General features: G+C 34.8%; 1 protein-coding gene across 3 annotated transcripts in view; it reads left to right on the top strand.

Annotated features, from left to right (window-relative positions):
• The window catches only part of ASAP1 (ArfGAP with SH3 domain, ankyrin repeat and PH domain 1), a 328,274-nt gene that overhangs the window by 244,670 nt on the left and 59,131 nt on the right, over positions 1-24,473 (top strand). For all 3 annotated transcript variants that reach the window (XM_073679894.1, XM_073679892.1, XM_073679893.1), the window contains one exon: positions 23,475-23,575. In XM_073679894.1, the coding sequence (XP_073535995.1) occupies positions 23,475-23,575 (101 nt within the window). The remainder of the gene's footprint in view (positions 1-23,474; positions 23,576-24,473) is intronic.

Genomic DNA, 24,473 nt, shown 5'->3' with positions numbered 1-24,473 from the left:
ACCTTACGCAGCGTCGGAGCGTGGGGCGGAGCTTCGGATCTCGCACGCTTTCGGCGTCCATGCCCCTCTTCTTCCCGCGTGGTGTCCTGAAGATGGTGTCCGATGGCGGGAACCAACTGAAGATGGCGGCAAACGACTCCGGATGGCGGGAAGACTGCTGCAGATGGCTGGAAACGGCTGCGGATGGCGGGAAGCTTCTCTCAGGTAAGTGCAAAAGTCTTTTTCAGGCACGCAATACCCGTTGGTGGCGGGTTGGTTTGAATCCTGCCGACTACGCCAAAGTTGACGCGCCCCCTGGGCCTGTGTTGTGCATGCACGTGTGTGCGGGGAATACCCGGATCGCTGGGGGTTGTAGTCTCGTGGCGATGACCCGGTCCGTGCCCAGGGTTGTCAAATCAGTGGCAGGGTTATTGGTATGATGATGGTCCGACTACACCACCCGTGGATTGCGGTCAGTGGGGACCGCCGCTGCAAAGCAGACCGCTGAGGCCGGTGTTGTGTGTGCAGCTAAGAACGGGATGACTCCCCACGGGAGGGGTATAGCCTCAGGGCAGTTAGTGTGGATGATGGGAGTGATGGTGCACGAGCGCAGCAGGAATAACTCAGAGTCCGTGCAGTGCAGTTCAGGGTCTTTACTGATGTTGTAAAGCAGACCCTCCCGGGAGTACTGGCTAGCAATGGAGGCCTGGTCAGTCTGAGAGCAAGCAGGATCTCCCCTGGCCAGGTGGAGTTGTAGGCCTCCCCGTCTATCTGCACTCTTTCCTGGCTACCTTGCTGTATGCGGGTAGAAGTAGCCCACGTCCCTGAGTATACTGTGTGGTGCTCACCCGTATGGCTGGGGACTTGGGGCTTTCTGTTAGCCCCCGCTTCACGATGGCAGTGCTGGTCCCTTGCTTGTGACCGTGCCTCCGGGCTTCTCTGGCCAGAGGACATGGAATCCCCTGCCGGTTGGATTCTGCTGCTGGACCTGGATGTCCCCACAGCCTCGGACTCCGTGTCCGGTCTTAATGTCTTCAGCCAAGGCGAGCTTTCTAGCTTCCAGCCTCTGGCACTCGCTCCTGCTCCTACAGAGCTCCTTGCTGACACTTTCCCTGTGTCTGGAACTGTCTCCAGGCTCTGACTCCCTTAATCCCGCCCCAGACCCAGTTTATAAGGGCAGATTCCTCCCCTCCCAGGTCTGGGTGGGCGATGTTGCATGCTTAGGGCTCCTGACCAGAGAAACCTCCCACTTGCTCTCTGACATAATATTTCTATTACTGTGGTAACCAGACCCCTGGGGTGCCACAATAGCAGCTCATCTCCATCCACTAGCTCAGAGACGACTGAAAATTAGAGCCTGCAGAGGAGAAAATTGTTGAAAAATGCAGGATTATGATTCCTTTAAGGGACATTATTATGGGGTACATATGCACCCACTAGGGTTGTGAGGTGTTAGACGTTCGGGATTGTCTGACTAAAGAATTTCATTGTGCAGGGATCCATGTGGGAAGGAGGGACTGTTGTGTCACTTGTGATTTCCATCCCACTAGAAGGATCTGACAGAACGTCTCAGAAATTGCAGTGTTACTTTACATATTACGTACCGCTCCATAATGTAGTCACGCTGGGAAAAACGCAGCCGCCTTACGCAGACTCTTTACCTCCGCACGGCACTGTTATTTTTCAGAATGTCTAGGACTTGTTGATCCTAAATCCCGGCAGGAGGCAGACGTGTAATATCCATCACGTTCTTCTTTATATCTCTCGTCTTTTGCTAGAGTCTTGTAGAGACTTTCCATCAACACTTTCTCTCCGCACTGTGCGACGCGCGTCAGGTCTGACGGAGATCGGGAACGCAATGTGCTCAGTGGGACAATAGGCGGCAGAGACAATACCTGATTGTGGGTTGTTTTGTTGCTTTTTTGTGGAAGAGTGATGTCTGGCTGCAAACAATCGTCTCCATAAGGCAATTTAACATTGCTGCTTAACGAGAAGCCGCCGACACTGACTAACATGGACTCTGAAGTCACCGAAAGCCAGCATAAAGGGGTACTCTCATTTAAAAAAAAGTTTTTCTTATTAGCAATAATAGTAAAAATAATAAAATAAAAAAAAGTGCTGTCAACATCCTCCCTGGGTTCAATGTTGTATCAATGCAGCTGCTTGGGCAGATTCGCTGATCTCTGTTATTGTCTGTAGTGCTGCAGACACTGGGAGCAGCTGTAGAGACTTTTTGCTGGACCTGAAGAGGGTGAGTAAAGTATTTTTTTTTTTTTTACTACTACTAATAAGAAAAACATTTCTGAAAGGTGACAACCCCTTTAAGACCTAAGTAGTTTCTTCCCAATGTAAGCCTTGTTTTCACACTTAAGAGCTGCACTCATAATTGTGTATGCTGCAGAGCTGAGATCTCCCAGCAACCCCTGCTTGTTCAGTGTCTTGATACGACTGACTATATATTCATTTAAGAAAGTGAAGAGTAATCTATTGTAGCAAACACTAAAAACCAACTGCTTTGTAAAAGCTCAGCTTTTAGGGGTGTCCATCAACAAGTTTGCTGACTGTTTCCTTCTGGTTCACTGCACAGAGCTTCTTCTTCTGCTGAATTGCCTTTTGGGAAGGGTTGTACTTACATCAGGCTTGTGGTGTGTGGAAACAACGTGGTTGACTTCACAATGACAGACAGGAATATTGTGAATGTAGCTCTGTGATCATATGCAATATATAGCACAGGATCAGTACAGGGTAAGTAATGTACAGTGGTGTAATAGTGTTTGCCCCCCTTCCTGATTTCTTATTCTTTTGCATGTGTGTCACCCTTAAATGTTTCAGATCACAAAATACATTTTAAATATTAGACAAAGATAACACAATTAAACAAAAAATTCAGTTTCTAAATGAAGGTCTTTATTATTAAGGGAAAAAGAAATCCAAACCTACAGGGCCCTGTGTAAAAAAGTGATTGCCCCCTAAACCTAATAACTGGTTGGGCCACCCTTAGCAGAAACAACTGCACTCAAGCATTTGTGATCACTGGCAATGAGTCTTTTACAACGCTCTGGAGGAATTTTGGCCACTCGTTTTTGCAAAATTGTTGTAATTCAGACACATTGGGGGTTTCTCAGCATGAACCGCCTTTTTAAGGTCATGCCACAGTATCTCAATAGGATTAAGGTCAGGACTTTGACTAGGCCACTCCAAAGTCTTAATTTTGCTTTTCTTAAGCCATTCAGAGGTGGATTTGCTGGTGTGTTTTGATCATTGTCCTGCTACATAACCCAAGTGTGCTTCAGCTGGAGGTTACCAACAGATGACCGGACATTCTCCTTCAGGATTTTTTGGTAGACCACAGATTTCATGGTTCCATTTACCATAGGAAGTCTTCCAGGTCCTGAAGCAGCAAAACAGCCCCAGACCATCACACTACCACCACCATATTTTACTGTTGGTATGATGTTCCTTTTCTGAAATGCTGTGTTACTTCTACACCAGATGTAATAGGACCTACACCTTCCAAAAAGTTTTGCTCAGCAGTGGTTTTCGTCTTGGAACTCTGCCATGCATGCCATTTTTGCCCAGTCTTTTTCTTATTGTGGTGTCATGAACACTGACCTTAATTGAGGCAAGTGAGGTCTGCAGTTCTTTTCATGTTGTTGTGGGGTCTTTTGTGACCTCTTGGATGCGTCGTCACTGCGCTCTTGGGATAATTTTGGTTGGCCACCTCATTCTTGGGAAGGTTCACCACTTGTCCATGTTTTCACCATTTGTGGATAATGGCTCTCACTGTGGTACGCTCGAGTCCCAAAGCTTTAGAAATGGCTTTATAATCTTTTCCAGATTGATAGATCTCAATTACTTTGTTTCTCATTTGTTCCTGAATGTCTTTGGATCGCAGCATGATGTCTAGCTTTTGAGGATCTTTATGTCTACTTCACTTTGTCAGGCAGGTCCTACTTAAGCGATTTCTTGATTGAGAACAGGTGTGGCAGTAATTAGGTCTGTGTGTGGCTAGGGAAATTGAACTCAGCTTCCCAAAGATGTGATAAACTCCGATTAATTTATGTTTCAAGGGGCAGGAATAATTTTTTCACACAGGCCCTGTAGGTTTGGATTTCTTTTTACCTTAATAATAAAGACCTTCATTTAAAAACTGCATTCTGTGTTTCCTTGTGTTAGCTCTGTCTAATATTTCAATTTGTTTTGTGATCTGAAACATTTAAGTGTAACAAAAGAATAAGAAATCAGGAAGGGGGCAAACACTTTTTCCACACCACTGTATGTACACAGTGACTCCACCAGCAGAATAGTGAGTGCAGCTCTGGAGTATAATACAGGATGGAACTCCGGATTAGTAATCTAATGTATGTACACAGTGACTGCACCCGCAGAATAGTGAGTGCAGCTCTGGAGTATAATACAGGATGTAACTCAGGATCAGTAATGTAATGTATGTACATAGTGACTGCACCAGCAGAATAGTGAGTGCAGCTCTAGAGTATAATACAGGAGGTAACTCAGGATCAGTACAGGATCAGTAATGTAATGTATGTACACAGTGACTGCACCAGCAGAATAGTGAGTGCAGCTCTGGAGTATAATACAGGAGGTAACTCAGGATCAGTACAGGATCAGTAATGTAATGTATGTACACAGTGACTGCACCAGCAGAATAGTGAGTGCAGCTCTGGAGTATAATACAGGATGTAACTCAGGATCAGTAATGTAATGTATGTACACAGTGACTGCACCAGCAGAATAGGAGTGCAGCTCTGGAGTATAATACAGGAGGTAACTCAGGATCAGTACAGGATCAGTAATGTAATGTATGTACACAGTGACTGCTCCAGCAGAATAGTGAGTGCAGCTCTGGAGTATAATACAGGATGTAACTCAGGATCAGTAATGTAATGTATGTACACAGTGACTGCACCAGTAGAATAGTGAGTGCAGCTCTGGAGTATAATACAGGATGTAACTCTGGATCAGTAATGTAATGAATGTACACAGTGACTGCACCAGCAGAATAGTGAGTGCAGCTCTGGAGTATAATACAGGATGTAACTCAGGATCAGTAATGTAATGTATGTACACAGTGACTGCACCAGTAGAATAGTGAGTGCAGCTCTGGAGTATAATACAGGATGTAACTCAGGATCAGTAATGTAATGTATGTACACAGTGACTGCACCAGTAGAATAGTGAGTGCAGCTCTGGAGTATAATACAGGATGTAACTCAGGATCAGTAATGTAATGTATGTACACAGTGACTGCACCAGTAGAATAGTGAGTGCAGCTCTGGAGTATAATACAGGATGTAACTCTGGATCAGTAATGTAATGAATGTACACAGTGACTGCACCAGAATATTAAGTAATGTATGTGCACTATGTCAGCCCCTTCAAATTTTAAGCATATATTTCAAATATCTTTGAAATGATTGATCTTGTGGTGAACACATGATTAATTTCCTCGATATCTGCAGTAGTGACTAAGTGTGATGTTGTTTTACTCGATTCTGTTTAATTAGTGTTTTGCTTTTTTCGTCCTTGTCTTGCATTTCCTTACATGATCGAAGTCTAGGAGAGTAAGTTTTGTCATTTGTCAGTCTATTCCCTCATGATCACTATTTATCATCTCCATTTTCTTATTGAAGTGAATGACCACAAAGCACCACAACAGCTCACAGGGATTTTACAACCACCGTAATATAATACTGCCCCTATGTACAAGAAAATAACTACTATAATACTGCCCCCTATGTACAGGATTATAACCACTATAATACTGCCCTTATGTACAAGAATATAACTACTATAATACTGCTCCCTATGTACAAGAATATAACTACTATAATACTGCCTCCTGTGTACAAGAATATAACTACTATAATACTGCTCCTATGTACGAGAATATAACTACTATAATACTGCCCCTATGTGCAAGAATATAACTACTATAATACTGCCCCTATGTACAAGAGTATAACTGCTATAATACTGACCCCTATGTAAAAGAATATAACTACTATAATACTGCTCCTATGTACGAGAATATAACTACTATAATACTGCCCCTATGTGCAAGAATATAACTACTATAATACTGCCCCTATGTACAAGAGTATAACTACTATAATACTGCCCCTATGTATAAGAATATAACTGCTATAATACTGACCCCTATGTAAAAGAATATAACTACTATAATACTGCCCCCATGTACAAGAATATAACTACTATAATACTGCTCCCTATTTACAAGAATATAACTACTATAATACTGCCCCTATGTACAAGTATATAACTACTATAATACTGCCCCTATATACAAGAATATAACTACTATAATACTGCCTCTATGTACAAGAATATAACTACTATAATACTGCCCCCTATGTACAAGATTATAACTACTATAATACTGCCCCCTATGTACAAGATTATAACTACTATAATACTGCCCCCTATGTACAAGAATATAACTACTATAATACTGCCCCCTATGTACAAGAATATAACTACTATAATACTGCCCCCATGTACAAGATTATAACTACTATAATACTGCCCCCTATGTACAAGAATATAACTACTATAATACTGCTCCTATGTACAAGTATATAACTACTATAATACTGCCCCTATATACAAGAATATAACTACTATAATACTGCCCCTCTGTACAAGAATATAACTATTATAATACTGCTCCTATGTACAAGAATATAACTACAATAATACTGTCCCCTATGCACAAGACTATAACTACTATAATACTGCTCCCTATGTACAAGAATATAACTACTATAATACTGCCCCTATGTACAAGAATATAACTACTATAATACTGCTCCTATGTACAAGAATATAACTACTATAATACTGCCCCTATGTACAAGAATATAACTACTATAATACTGCTCCTATGTACAAGAACATAACTACTATAATACTGCCCCTATGTACAAGAATATAACTACTATAATACTGCCCCTATGTACAAGAATATAACTACTATAATACTGCTCCTATGTACAAGAATATAACTACTATAATACTGCTCCTATGTACAAGAATATAACTACTATAATACTGCTCCTATGTACAAGAATATAACTACTAGAATACTGCTCCTATGTACAAGAATATAACTATAATACTGCTCCCTATGTACAAGAATATAACTACTATAATACTGTCCCCTATGCACAAGAATATAACTACTATAATACTGCTCCCTATGTACAAGAATATAACGACTATAATACTGCCCCTATGTACAAGAATATAACTACTATAATACTGCTCCTATGTACAAGAATATAACTACTATAATACTGCTCCTATGTACAAGAATATAACTACTATAATACTGCTCCCTATGTACAAGAATATAACTATTATAATACTGCCCCTATGTACAAGAATATAACTACTATAATACTGCTCCTATGTACAAGAATATAACTACTATAATACTGCTCCTATGTACAAGAATATAACTACTATAATACTGCTCCCTATGTACAAGAATATAACTATTATAATACTGCCCCTATGTACAAGAATATAACCACTATAATACTGCTCCTATGTACAAGAATATAACTACTATAATACTGCCCCCTATGTACAAGAATATAACTACTATAATACTGCTCCTATGTACAAGTATATAACTACTATAATACTGCCCCTATGTACAAGAATATAACTACTATAATACTGCTCCTATGTACAAGTATATAACTACTATAATACTGCCCCTATATACAAGAATATAACTACTATAATACTGCCCCTCTGTACAAGAATATAACTATTATAATACTGCTCCTATGTACAAGAATATAACTACTATAAAACTGTCCCCTATGCACAAGAATATAACTACTATAATACTGCTCCCTATGTACAAGAATATAACTACTATAATACTGCCCCTATGCACAAGAATAGAACTACTATAATACTGCCCCATGTACAAGAATATAACTACAATACTGCCCCCTATGTACAAGAATATAACTACAATAATTCTGCTCCTATGTACAAGTATATAACTACTATAATACTGCCCCTATATACAAGAATATAATTACTATAATACTGCTCCTATGTACAAGAATATAACTACTATAATACTGCCCCTATGTACAAGAATATAACTACTATAATACTGCTCCTATGTACAAGAATATAACTACTATAATACTGCCTCTATGCACAAGAATATAACTACTATAATACTGCTCCCTATGTACAAGAATATAACTACTATAATACTGTTCCCTATGTACAAGAATATAACTGCTATAATACTGCCCCTATGTACAAGAATATAACCGCTATAATACTGCTCCTATGTACAAGAATATAACTACTATAATACTGCCCCCTATGTACAAGAATATAACTACTATAATACTGCTCCTATGTACAAGTGTATAACTGCTATAATACTGCCCCTATATACAAGAATATAACTACTATAATACTGCCCCTATGTACAAGAATATAACTACTATAATACTGCTCCTATGTACAAGAATATAACTACTATAATACTGCTCCCTATGTACAAGAATATAACTACTATAATACTGCCCCTATGTACAAGAATATAACCACTATAATACTGCTCCTATGTACAAGAATATAACTACTATAATACTGCCCCCTATGTACAAGAATATAACTACTATAATACTGCTCCTATGTACAAGTATATAACTACTATAATACTGCCCCTATGTACAAGAATATAACTACTATAATACTGCTCCTATGTACAAGAATATAACTACTATAATACTGCCCCTATGTACAAGAATATAACTACTATAATACTGCTCCTATGTACAAGAATATAACTACTATAATACTGCTCCCTATGTACAAGAATATAACTACTATAATACTGCCCCTATGTACAAGAATATAACCACTATAATACTGCTCCTATGTACAAGAATATAACTACTATAATACTGCCCCCTATGTACAAGAATATAACTACTATAATACTGCCCCCTATGTACAAGAATATAACTACTATAATACTGCTCCTATGTACAAGTATATAACTACTATAATACTGCCCCTATGTACAAGAATATAACTACTATAATACTGCTCCTATGTACAAGAATATAACTACTATAAAACTGTCCCCTATGCACAAGAATATAACTACTATAATACTGCTCCCTATGCACAAGAATAGAACTACTATAATACTGCCCCTATGCACAAGAATAGAACTACTATAATACTGCCCCCATGTACAAGAATATAACTACAATACTGCCCCCTATGTACAAGAATAGAACTACTATAATACTGCTCCTATGTACAAGTATATAACTACTATAATACTGCCCCTATATACAAGAATATAATTACTATAATACTGCTCCTATGTACAAGAATATAACTACTATAATACTGCCCCTATGTACAAGAATATAACTACTATAATACTGCTCCTATGTACAAGAATATAACTACTATAATACTGCCTCTATGCACAAGAATATAACTACTATAATACTGCTCCCTATGTACAAGAATATAACTACTATAATACTGTTCCCTATGTACAAGAATATAACTGCTATAATACTGCCCCTATGTACAAGAATATAACCGCTATAATACTGCTCCTATGTACAAGAATATAACTACTATAATACTGCCCCCTATGTACAAGAATATAACTACTATAATACTGCTCCTATGTACAAGTATATAACTACTATAATACTGCCCCTATGTACAAGAATATAACTACTATAATACTGCTCCTATGTACAAGAATATAACTATTATACTGTCCCCTATGCACAAGAATATAACTACTATAATACTGCTCCTATGTACAAGAATATAACTACTATAATACTGTTCCTATGTACAAGAATATAACTACTATAATACTGTCCCCATGCACAAGAATATAACTACTATAATACTGCTCCTATGTACAAGAATATAACTACTATAATACTGCTCCCTATGTACAAGAATATAACTACTATAATACTGCTCCTATGTACAAGAATATAACTACTATAATACTGCTCCTATGTACAAGAATATAACTACTATAATACTGCTCCCTATGTACAAGAATATAACTACTATAATACTGCTCCTATGTACAAGAATATAGCTACTATAATACTGCCCCCTATGTACAGGAATATAACTACTATAATACTGCCCCCTATATACAAGAATATAACTACTATAATACTGCCCCCTATGTACAGGAATATAACTACTATAATACTGCCCCCTATATACAAGAATATAACTACTATAATACTGCTCCTATGTACAAAAATATAACTACTATAATACTGCTCCTATGTACAAAAATATAACTACTATAATACTGCTCCTATGTACAAGAATATAACTACTATAGTACTGCTCCTATGTACAAGAATATAACTACTATAGTACTGCTCCTATGTACAAGAATATAACTACTATAATACTGCTCCCTATGTACAAGAATATAACTACTATAATACTGCTCCTATGTACAAGAATATAACTACTATAATACTGCCCCCTATGTACAAGAATATAACTACTATAATACTGCTCCCATGTACAAGTATATAACTACTATAATACTGCTCCTATGTACAGAAATATAACTACTATAATACTGCTCCCTATGTACAAGAATATAACTACTATAATACTGCCCCTATGTACAAGAATATAACTACTATAATACTGCTCCTATGTACAAGAATATAACTATTATAACACTGTCCCCTATGCACAAGAATATAACTACTATAATACTGCTCCTATGTACAACAATATAACTACTATAATACTGCTCCTATGCACAAGAATATAACTACTATAATACTGCTCCTATGTACAAGAATATAACTACTATAATACTGTCCCCTATGTACAAGAATATAACTACTATAATACTGCTCCCTATGTGCAAGAATATAACTACTATAATACTGCCCCTATGTACAAGAATGTAACTACTATAATACTGCCCCTTATGGAAAAGAATATAACTACTATAATACTGCCTCTATGTACAAGAATGTAACTACTATAATACTGCCCCTATGTACAAGAATATAACTACTATAATACTGCCCCTATGTACAAGAATATAACTACTATAATACTGTTCCCTATGTACAAGAATATAACTACTATAATACTGCCTCTATGTACAAGAATGTAACTACTATAATACTGCCTCTATGTACAAGAATGTAACTACTATAATACTGCCCCTATGTACAAGAATATAACTACTATAATACTGCTCCTATGTACAAGAATATAACTACTATAATACTGCTCCTATGTACAAGAATATAACTACTATAATACTGCTCCTATGTACAAGAATATAACTACTATAATACTGCTCCTATGTACAAGAATATAACTACTATAATACTGCCCCTATGTACAAGAGTATAACTACTATAATACTGCTCCTATGTACAAGAATGTAACTGTTATAATACTGCCCCTATGTACAAGAATATAACTACTATAATACTGCTCCTATGTACAAGAATATAACTATTATACTGTCCCCTATGCACAAGAATATAACTACTATAATACTGCTCCTATGTACAAGAATATAACTACTATAATACTGTTCCTATGTACAAGAATATAACTACTATAATACTGTCCCCATGCACAAGAATATAACTACTATAATACTGCTCCTATGTACAAGAATATAACTACTATAATACTGCTCCCTATGTACAAGAATATAACTACTATAATACTGCTCCTATGTACAAGAATATAACTACTATAATACTGCTCCTATGTACAAGAATATAACTACTATAATACTGCTCCCTATGTACAAGAATATAACTACTATAATACTGCTCCTATGTACAAGAATATAGCTACTATAATACTGCCCCCTATGTACAGGAATATAACTACTATAATACTGCCCCCTATATACAAGAATATAACTACTATAATACTGCCCCCTATGTACAGGAATATAACTACTATAATACTGCCCCCTATATACAAGAATATAACTACTATAATACTGCTCCTATGTACAAAAATATAACTACTATAATACTGCTCCTATGTACAAAAATATAACTACTATAATACTGCTCCTATGTACAAGAATATAACTACTATAGTACTGCTCCTATGTACAAGAATATAACTACTATAGTACTGCTCCTATGTACAAGAATATAACTACTATAATACTGCTCCCTATGTACAAGAATATAACTACTATAATACTGCTCCTATGTACAAGAATATAACTACTATAATACTGCCCCCTATGTACAAGAATATAACTACTATAATACTGCTCCCATGTACAAGTATATAACTACTATAATACTGCTCCTATGTACAGAAATATAACTACTATAATACTGCTCCCTATGTACAAGAATATAACTACTATAATACTGCCCCTATGTACAAGAATATAAGTACTATAATACTGCTCCTATGTACAGAAATATAACTACTATAATACTGCTCCCTATGTACAAGAATATAACTACTATAATACTGCTCCTATGTACAAGAATATAACTACTATAATACTGCCCCTATGTACAAGAATATAACTACTATAATACTGCCCCCTATGTACAAGAATATAACTACTATAATACTTCCCCTATGTACAAGAATATAACTACTATAATACTGCCAGCTTTGTATAAGAATATAACTACTATAATACTGCCCCTATGTACAAGAATATAACTACTATAATACTGCTCCTATGTACAAGAATATAAGTACTATAATACTGCTCCTATGTACAGGAATATAACTACTATAATACTGCCCCTATGTACAAGAATATAACTACTATAATACTGCTCCTATGTACAAGAATATAACTACTATAATACTGCCCCCTATGTACAAGAATATAACTACTATAATACTGCCCCTATGTACAAGAATATAACTACTATAATACTGCTCCTATGTACAAGAATATAACTATTATAACACTGTCCCCTATGTACAAGAATATAACTACTATAATACTGCCCCTATGTACAGGAATATAACTACTATAATACTGCTCCTATGTACAAGAATATAACTACTATAATATTGTCTCTATGTACAAGAATATAACTACTATAATACTGCCCCTATGTACAAGAATATAACTACTATAATACTGCTCCTATGTACAAGAATATAACTACTATAATACTGCTCCTATGTACAAGAATATAACTACTATAATATTGTCTCTATGTACAAGAATATAACTACTATAATACTGCCCCTATGTACAAGAATATAACTACTATAATACTGCTCCTATGTACAAGAATATAACTACTATAATACTGCTCCTATGTACAAGAATATAACTACTATAATACTGCTCCTATGTACAAGACTATAACTACTGTAATACTGCCCCTATGTACAAGAATATAACTACTATAATACTGCTCCTATGTACATGAATATAACTACTATAATACTGCCCCCTATATACAAGAATATAACTACTATAATACTGCCCCCTATGTACATGAATATAACTACTATAATACTGCTCCTATGTACAAGAATATAACTGCTATAATACTGTCCCTATGTGCAAGAATATAACTACTATAATACTGCCCCCTATGTACAAGAATATAACTACTATAATACTGCCCCCTATGTATAAGAATATAACTACTATAATACTGCCCCTATGTACAAGAATATCACTTCTATAATACTGCCCCCTATGTACAAGAATATAACTACTATAATACTGCTCCTATGTACAAGAATATAACTACTATAATACTGCCCCCTATGTACAAGAATATAACTACTATAATACTGCTCCTATGTACAGGAATATAACTACTATAATACTGCTCCTATGTGCAAGAATATAACTACTATAATACTGCCCCCTATGTTCAAGAATATAACTACTATAATACTGCCCCCTATGTATAAGAATATAACTACTATAATACTGCCCCCTGTGTATAAGAATATAACTACTATAATACTGCCCCTATGTACAAGAATATCACTACTATAATACTGCCTCTATGCTCAAGAATATAACTGCTATAATACTGTCCCTATGTGCAAGAATATAACTACTATAATACTGTCCCTATGTGCAAGAATATAACTACTATAATACTGCTCCTATGTACAAGAATATAACTACTATAATACTGCTCCTATGTGCAAGAATATAACTACTATAATACTGCCCCCTATGTACAAGAATATAACTACTATAATACTGCCCCCTATGTATAAGAATATAACTACTATAATACTGCCCCCTATGTATAAGAATATAACTACTATAATACTGCCCCTATGTACAAGAATATCACTACTATAATACTGCTCCTATGTACAAGAATATAACTACTATAATACTACTCCCTATGTACAAGAATATAACTACTATAATACTGCTCCTATGTACAAGAATATAACTACTATAATACTGCTCCTATGTACAAGAATATAACTACTATAATACTGCTCCTATGTACAAGAATATAACTACTATAATACTGCTCCCTATGTACAAGAATATAACTACTATAATACTGCTCCTATGTACAAGAATATAACTACTATAATACTGCCCCTATGTACAAGAATATAACTACTATAATACTGCCCCCTATGTACAAGAATATAACTACTATAATACTTCCCCTATGTACAAGAATATAACTACTATAATACTGCCAGCTTTGTATAAGAATATAACTACTATAATACTGCCCCTATGTACAAGAATATAACTACTATAATACTGCTCCTATGTACAAGAATATAACTATTATAACACTGTCCCCTATGTACAAGAATATAACTACTATAATACTGCTCCTATGTACAAGAATATAACTACTATAATACTGCCCCTATGTACAAGAATATAACTACTATAATACTGCTCCTATGTACAAGAATATAACTACTATAATACTGCCCCCTATGTACAAGAATATAACTACTATAATACTGCCCCTATGTACAAGAATATAACTACTATAATACTGCTCCTATGTACAAGAATATAACTACTATAATATTGTCTCTATGTACAAGAATATAACTACTATAATACTGCCCCTATGTACAAGAATATAACTACTATAATACTGCTCCTATGTACAAGAATATAACTACTATAATACTGCTCCTATGTACAAGAATATAACTACTATAATACTGCCCCTATGTACAAGAATATAACTACTATAATACTGCTCCTATGTACAAGAATATAACTACTATAATACTGCCCCTATGTACAAGAATATAACTACTATAATACTGCTCCTATGTACAAGAATATAACTATTATAACACTGTCCCCTATGTACAATAATATAACTACTATAATACTGCCCCTATGTACAAGAATATAACTACTATAATACTGCTCCTATGTACAAGAATATAACTACTATAATATTGTCTCTATGTACAAGAATATAACTACTATAATACTGCCCCTATGTACAAGAATATAACTACTATAATACTGCTCCTATGTACAAGAATATAACTACTATAATACTGCTCCTATGTACAAGAATATAACTACTATAATATTGTCTCTATGTACAAGAATATAACTACTATAATACTGCTCCTATGTACAAGAATATAACTACTATAATACTGCTCCTATGTACAAGAATATAACTACTATAATACTGCTCCTATGTACAAGACTATAACTACTGTAATACTGCCCCTATGTACAAGAATATAACTACTATAATACTGCTCCTATGTACATGAATATAACTACTATAATACTGCCCCCTATATACAAGAATATAACTACTATAATACTGCCCCCTATGTACATGAATATAACTACTATAATACTGCTCCTATGTACAAGAATATAACTGCTATAATACTGTCCCTATGTGCAAGAATATAACTACTATAATACTGCCCCCTATGTACAAGAATATAACTACTATAATACTGCCCCCTATGTATAAGAATATAACTACTATAATACTGCCCCTATGTACAAGAATATCACTACTATAATACTGCCCCCTATGTACAAGAATATAACTACTATAATACTGCTCCTATGTACAAGAATATAACTACTATAATACTGCCCCCTATGTACAAGAATATAACTACTATAATACTGCTCCTATGTACAGGAATATAACTACTATAATACTGCTCCTATGTGCAAGAATATAACTACTATAATACTGCCCCCTATGTTCAAGAATATAACTACTATAATACTTCCCCTATGTACAAGAATATAACTACTATAATACTGCCCCCTATGTACAAGAATATAACTACTATAATACTGCTCCCTATGTACAAGAATATAACTACTATAATACTGCTCCTATGTACAAGAATATAACTACTATAATACTGCTCCTATGTACAAGAATATAACTACTATAATACTGCTCCCTATGTACAAGAATATAACTACTATAATACTGCTCCTATGTACAAGAATATAGCTACTATAATACTGCCCCCTATGTACAGGAATATAACTACTATAATACTGCCCCCTATATACAAGAATATAACTACTATAATACTGCCCCCTATGTACAGGAATATAACTACTATAATACTGCCCCCTATATACAAGAATATAACTACTATAATACTGCTCCTATGTACAAAAATATAACTACTATAATACTGCTCCTATGTACAAAAATATAACTACTATAATACTGCTCCTATGTACAAGAATATAACTACTATAGTACTGCTCCTATGTACAAGAATATAACTACTATAGTACTGCTCCTATGTACAAGAATATAACTACTATAATACTGCTCCCTATGTACAAGAATATAACTACTATAATACTGCTCCTATGTACAAGAATATAACTACTATAATACTGCCCCCTATGTACAAGAATATAACTACTATAATACTGCTCCCATGTACAAGTATATAACTACTATAATACTGCTCCTATGTACAGAAATATAACTACTATAATACTGCTCCCTATGTACAAGAATATAACTACTATAATACTGCCCCTATGTACAAGAATATAACTACTATAATACTGCTCCTATGTACAAGAATATAACTATTATAACACTGTCCCCTATGCACAAGAATATAACTACTATAATACTGCTCCTATGTACAACAATATAACTACTATAATACTGCTCCTATGCACAAGAATATAACTACTATAATACTGCTCCTATGTACAAGAATATAACTACTATAATACTGTCCCCTATGTACAAGAATATAACTACTATAATACTGCTCCCTATGTGCAAGAATATAACTACTATAATACTGCCCCTATGTACAAGAATGTAACTACTATAATACTGCCCCTTATGGAAAAGAATATAACTACTATAATACTGCCTCTATGTACAAGAATGTAACTACTATAATACTGCCCCTATGTACAAGAATATAACTACTATAATACTGCCCCTATGTACAAGAATATAACTACTATAATACTGTTCCCTATGTACAAGAATATAACTACTATAATACTGCCTCTATGTACAAGAATGTAACTACTATAATACTGCCTCTATGTACAAGAATGTAACTACTATAATACTGCCCCTATGTACAAGAATATAACTACTATAATACTGCTCCTATGTACAAGAATATAACTACTATAATACTGCTCCTATGTACAAGAATATAACTACTATAATACTGCTCCTATGTACAAGAATATAACTACTATAATACTGCTCCTATGTACAAGAATATAACTACTATAATACTGCCCCTATGTACAAGAGTATAACTACTATAATACTGCTCCTATGTACAAGAATGTAACTGTTATAATACTGCCCCTATGTACAAGAATATAACTACTATAATACTGCTCCTATGTACAAGAATATAACTATTATACTGTCCCCTATGCACAAGAATATAACTACTATAATACTGCTCCTATGTACAAGAATATAACTACTATAATACTGTTCCTATGTACAAGAATATAACTACTATAATACTGTCCCCATGCACAAGAATATAACTACTATAATACTGCTCCTATGTACAAGAATATAACTACTATAATACTGCTCCCTATGTACAAGAATATAACTACTATAATACTGCTCCTATGTACAAGAATATAACTACTATAATACTGCTCCTATGTACAAGAATATAACTACTATAATACTGCTCCCTATGTACAAGAATATAACTACTATAATACTGCTCCTATGTACAAGAATATAGCTACTATAATACTGCCCCCTATGTACAGGAATATAACTACTATAATACTGCCCCCTATATACAAGAATATAACTACTATAATACTGCCCCCTATGTACAGGAATATAACTACTATAATACTGCCCCCTATATACAAGAATATAACTACTATAATACTGCTCCTATGTACAAAAATATAACTACTATAATACTGCTCCTATGTACAAAAATATAACTACTATAATACTGCTCCTATGTACAAGAATATAACTACTATAGTACTGCTCCTATGTACAAGAATATAACTACTATAGTACTGCTCCTATGTACAAGAATATAACTACTATAATACTGCTCCCTATGTACAAGAATATAACTACTATAATACTGCTCCTATGTACAAGAATATAACTACTATAATACTGCCCCCTATGTACAAGAATATAACTACTATAATACTGCTCCCATGTACAAGTATATAACTACTATAATACTGCTCCTATGTACAGAAATATAACTACTATAATACTGCTCCCTATGTACAAGAATATAACTACTATAATACTGCCCCTATGTACAAGAATATAAGTACTATAATACTGCTCCTATGTACAGAAATATAACTACTATAATACTGCTCCCTATGTACAAGAATATAACTACTATAATACTGCTCCTATGTACAAGAATATAACTACTATAATACTGCCCCTATGTACAAGAATATAACTACTATAATACTGCCCCCTATGTACAAGAATATAACTACTATAATACTTCCCCTATGTACAAGAATATAACTACTATAATACTGCCAGCTTTGTATAAGAATATAACTACTATAATACTGCCCCTATGTACAAGAATATAACTACTATAATACTGCTCCTATGTACAAGAATATAAGTACTATAATACTGCTCCTATGTACAAGAATATAACTACTATAATACTGCCCCTATGTACAAGAATATAACTACTATAATACTGCTCCTATGTACAAGAATATAACTACTATAATACTGCCCCCTATGTACAAGAATATAACTACTATAATACTGCCCCTATGTACAAGAATATAACTACTATAATACTGCTCCTATGTACAAGAATATAACTATTATAACACTGTCCCCTATGTACAAGAATATAACTACTATAATACTGCCCCTATGTACAGGAATATAACTACTATAATACTGCTCCTATGTACAAGAATATAACTACTATAATATTGTCTCTATGTACAAGAATATAACTACTATAATACTGCCCCTATGTACAAGAATATAACTACTATAATACTGCTCCTATGTACAAGAATATAACTACTATAATACTGCTCCTATGTACAAGAATATAACTACTATAATATTGTCTCTATGTACAAGAATATAACTACTATAATACTGCCCCTATGTACAAGAATATAACTACTATAATACTGCTCCTATGTACAAGAATATAACTACTATAATACTGCTCCTATGTACAAGAATATAACTACTATAATACTGCTCCTATGTACAAGACTATAACTACTGTAATACTGCCCCTATGTACAAGAATATAACTACTATAATACTGCTCCTATGTACATGAATATAACTACTATAATACTGCCCCCTATATACAAGAATATAACTACTATAATACTGCCCCCTATGTACATGAATATAACTACTATAATACTGCTCCTATGTACAAGAATATAACTGCTATAATACTGTCCCTATGTGCAAGAATATAACTACTATAATACTGCCCCCTATGTACAAGAATATAACTACTATAATACTGCCCCCTATGTATAAGAATATAACTACTATAATACTGCCCCTATGTACAAGAATATCACTTCTATAATACTGCCCCCTATGTACAAGAATATAACTACTATAATACTGCTCCTATGTACAAGAATATAACTACTATAATACTGCCCCCTATGTACAAGAATATAACTACTATAATACTGCTCCTATGTACAGGAATATAACTACTATAATACTGCTCCTATGTGCAAGAATATAACTACTATAATACTGCCCCCTATGTTCAAGAATATAACTACTATAATACTGCCCCCTATGTATAAGAATATAACTACTATAATACTGCCCCCTGTGTATAAGAATATAACTACTATAATACTGCCCCTATGTACAAGAATATCACTACTATAATACTGCCTCTATGCTCAAGAATATAACTGCTATAATACTGTCCCTATGTGCAAGAATATAACTACTATAATACTGTCCCTATGTGCAAGAATATAACTACTATAATACTGCTCCTATGTACAAGAATATAACTACTATAATACTGCTCCTATGTGCAAGAATATAACTACTATAATACTGCCCCCTATGTACAAGAATATAACTACTATAATACTGCCCCCTATGTATAAGAATATAACTACTATAATACTGCCCCCTATGTATAAGAATATAACTACTATAATACTGCCCCTATGTACAAGAATATCACTACTATAATACTGCTCCTATGTACAAGAATATAACTACTATAATACTACTCCCTATGTACAAGAATATAACTACTATAATACTGCTCCTATGTACAAGAATATAACTACTATAATACTGCTCCTATGTACAAGAATATAACTACTATAATACTGCTCCTATGTACAAGAATATAACTACTATAATACTGCTCCCTATGTACAAGAATATAACTACTATAATACTGCTCCTATGTACAAGAATATAACTACTATAATACTGCCCCTATGTACAAGAATATAACTACTATAATACTGCCCCCTATGTACAAGAATATAACTACTATAATACTTCCCCTATGTACAAGAATATAACTACTATAATACTGCCAGCTTTGTATAAGAATATAACTACTATAATACTGCCCCTATGTACAAGAATATAACTACTATAATACTGCTCCTATGTACAAGAATATAACTATTATAACACTGTCCCCTATGTACAAGAATATAACTACTATAATACTGCTCCTATGTACAAGAATATAACTACTATAATACTGCCCCTATGTACAAGAATATAACTACTATAATACTGCTCCTATGTACAAGAATATAACTACTATAATACTGCCCCCTATGTACAAGAATATAACTACTATAATACTGCCCCTATGTACAAGAATATAACTACTATAATACTGCTCCTATGTACAAGAATATAACTACTATAATATTGTCTCTATGTACAAGAATATAACTACTATAATACTGCCCCTATGTACAAGAATATAACTACTATAATACTGCTCCTATGTACAAGAATATAACTACTATAATACTGCTCCTATGTACAAGAATATAACTACTATAATACTGCCCCTATGTACAAGAATATAACTACTATAATACTGCTCCTATGTACAAGAATATAACTACTATAATACTGCCCCTATGTACAAGAATATAACTACTATAATACTGCTCCTATGTACAAGAATATAACTATTATAACACTGTCCCCTATGTACAATAATATAACTACTATAATACTGCCCCTATGTACAAGAATATAACTACTATAATACTGCTCCTATGTACAAGAATATAACTACTATAATATTGTCTCTATGTACAAGAATATAACTACTATAATACTGCCCCTATGTACAAGAATATAACTACTATAATACTGCTCCTATGTACAAGAATATAACTACTATAATACTGCTCCTATGTACAAGAATATAACTACTATAATATTGTCTCTATGTACAAGAATATAACTACTATAATACTGCTCCTATGTACAAGAATATAACTACTATAATACTGCTCCTATGTACAAGAATATAACTACTATAATACTGCTCCTATGTACAAGACTATAACTACTGTAATACTGCCCCTATGTACAAGAATATAACTACTATAATACTGCTCCTATGTACATGAATATAACTACTATAATACTGCCCCCTATATACAAGAATATAACTACTATAATACTGCCCCCTATGTACATGAATATAACTACTATAATACTGCTCCTATGTACAAGAATATAACTGCTATAATACTGTCCCTATGTGCAAGAATATAACTACTATAATACTGCCCCCTATGTACAAGAATATAACTACTATAATACTGCCCCCTATGTATAAGAATATAACTACTATAATACTGCCCCTATGTACAAGAATATCACTACTATAATACTGCCCCCTATGTACAAGAATATAACTACTATAATACTGCTCCTATGTACAAGAATATAACTACTATAATACTGCCCCCTATGTACAAGAATATAACTACTATAATACTGCTCCTATGTACAGGAATATAACTACTATAATACTGCTCCTATGTGCAAGAATATAACTACTATAATACTGCCCCCTATGTTCAAGAATATAACTACTATAATACTGCCCCCTATGTATAAGAATATAACTACTATAATACTGCCCCCTGTGTATAAGAATATAACTACTATAATACTGCCCCTATGTACAAGAATATCACTACTATAATACTGCCTCTATGCTCAAGAATATAACTGCTATAATACTGTCCCTATGTGCAAGAATATAACTACTATAATACTGTCCCTATGTGCAAGAATATAACTACTATAATACTGCTCCTATGTACAAGAATATAACTACTATAATACTGCTCCTATGTGCAAGAATATAACTACTATAATACTGCCCCCTATGTACAAGAATATAACTACTATAATACTGCCCCCTATGTATAAGAATATAACTACTATAATACTGCCCCCTATGTATAAGAATATAACTACTATAATACTGCCCCTATGTACAAGAATATCACTACTATAATACTGCCCCTATGCTCAAGAATATAACTGCTATAATACTGTCCCTATGTGCAAGAATATAACTACTATAATACTGCCCCTATGTACAAGAATATAACTGCTATAATACTGTCCCTATGTGCAAGAATATAACTACTATAATACTGCCCCTATGTGCAAGAATATAACTACTATAATACTGCCCCCTATGTACAAGAATATCACTACTATAATACTGCCCCCTATGTATAGGATTAGAAAATTATGTAGATGAGATAATTTTCTTCTGGTATTGTTTTTCCTCCGCACATCTTTTTGGATCCTTTGGTCATGTTGACATGTTGTCTTCTGAGTATAAATGTTATTTTTCTTTATTTCTAGGACTCGCAGAGCAGGCAGGGAGGATACAGTATGCACCAGCTCCAAGGGAACAAGGAGTACGGCAGCGAGAAGAAAGGCTACCTGTTAAAGAAGAGTGATGGGTAAGGATAGGACTTTACTTCTGATGGATCTTGGGCTTTAGTGGGTCCCCATGGATTTGCAGTGGCCCCAGCACCTTCATGTGTAGTATGTAGCCTCATCTGTGCTGGGTCCTGTTATCATGGCAATATGTTTATATAGATACCTGCAGGCACTGAATGAAGTCCTGAGATTTGTAACCGCTCCAAAATTCAGTGTTCACTTCTCGAGAAAATGAAGGGAACATTTACTTGGCCAGAACTGATGCCCTGTTACATAATGTCCCAGTCAATGGCTTCATCATCCATGGTCGGCCCACACATTCTGACCGCCTGAGGCCGGGCGATGTTTCGTGGCGGCCGGAACTTAGCACCCCCTGCACCATTGTGTTGTCTCACGACGGTTCGGAGGGTCTCGGTGCCTGTGACTATCATTTGGACCCTCAGAGGACCAATGCTGACCCACGGCCAAATCAGACATGGCGGACGATGTTGCAGGCACCATGAGGTTCTCCAGACTCTCTCATCTGCTCAGTGTGAACCTTCTCCATGTTCTTGAGACTGTGCTGGGAAGCTAAGTATGTTTTCTTTTGCCGCCACATATAGTTGTGCCGTCCTGGAGGCCTGGACTAGTTGTCCTGTCTGATTGGACGTCAGGTACAAGCAAAAAACTAAAATTTTCGGTGTCCGCCACCACCACCTGCACATTCTCTTGGTTTGGAGGTTGTCGTACTCTTCCTCTTCCTCTCCAGTGCTCCTGTTGTCACTTTCATTTGCACCAAGCTGAAGGAATTTATTCACAATCGCTTCTTTCTCGTAACTGGATACATTAATATCCCTGAAGGGGTAATAGTGTGAAGTGTCAGTATTCCCCGAATGTTCATGGAGCAGCGCTCCTCTCCCTCTCGTGGTGGATAAAGAC

Source organism: Phyllobates terribilis, unplaced genomic scaffold (assembly GCF_046119375.1).
Source record: "Phyllobates terribilis strain yellow unplaced genomic scaffold, ASM4611937v1 Scaffold_4__5_contigs__length_816908805, whole genome shotgun sequence".
In the NCBI taxonomy this organism is placed as follows: domain Eukaryota; kingdom Metazoa; phylum Chordata; class Amphibia; order Anura; family Dendrobatidae; genus Phyllobates; species Phyllobates terribilis.
This window is presented reverse-complemented; position numbering and strand designations above follow the sequence as displayed.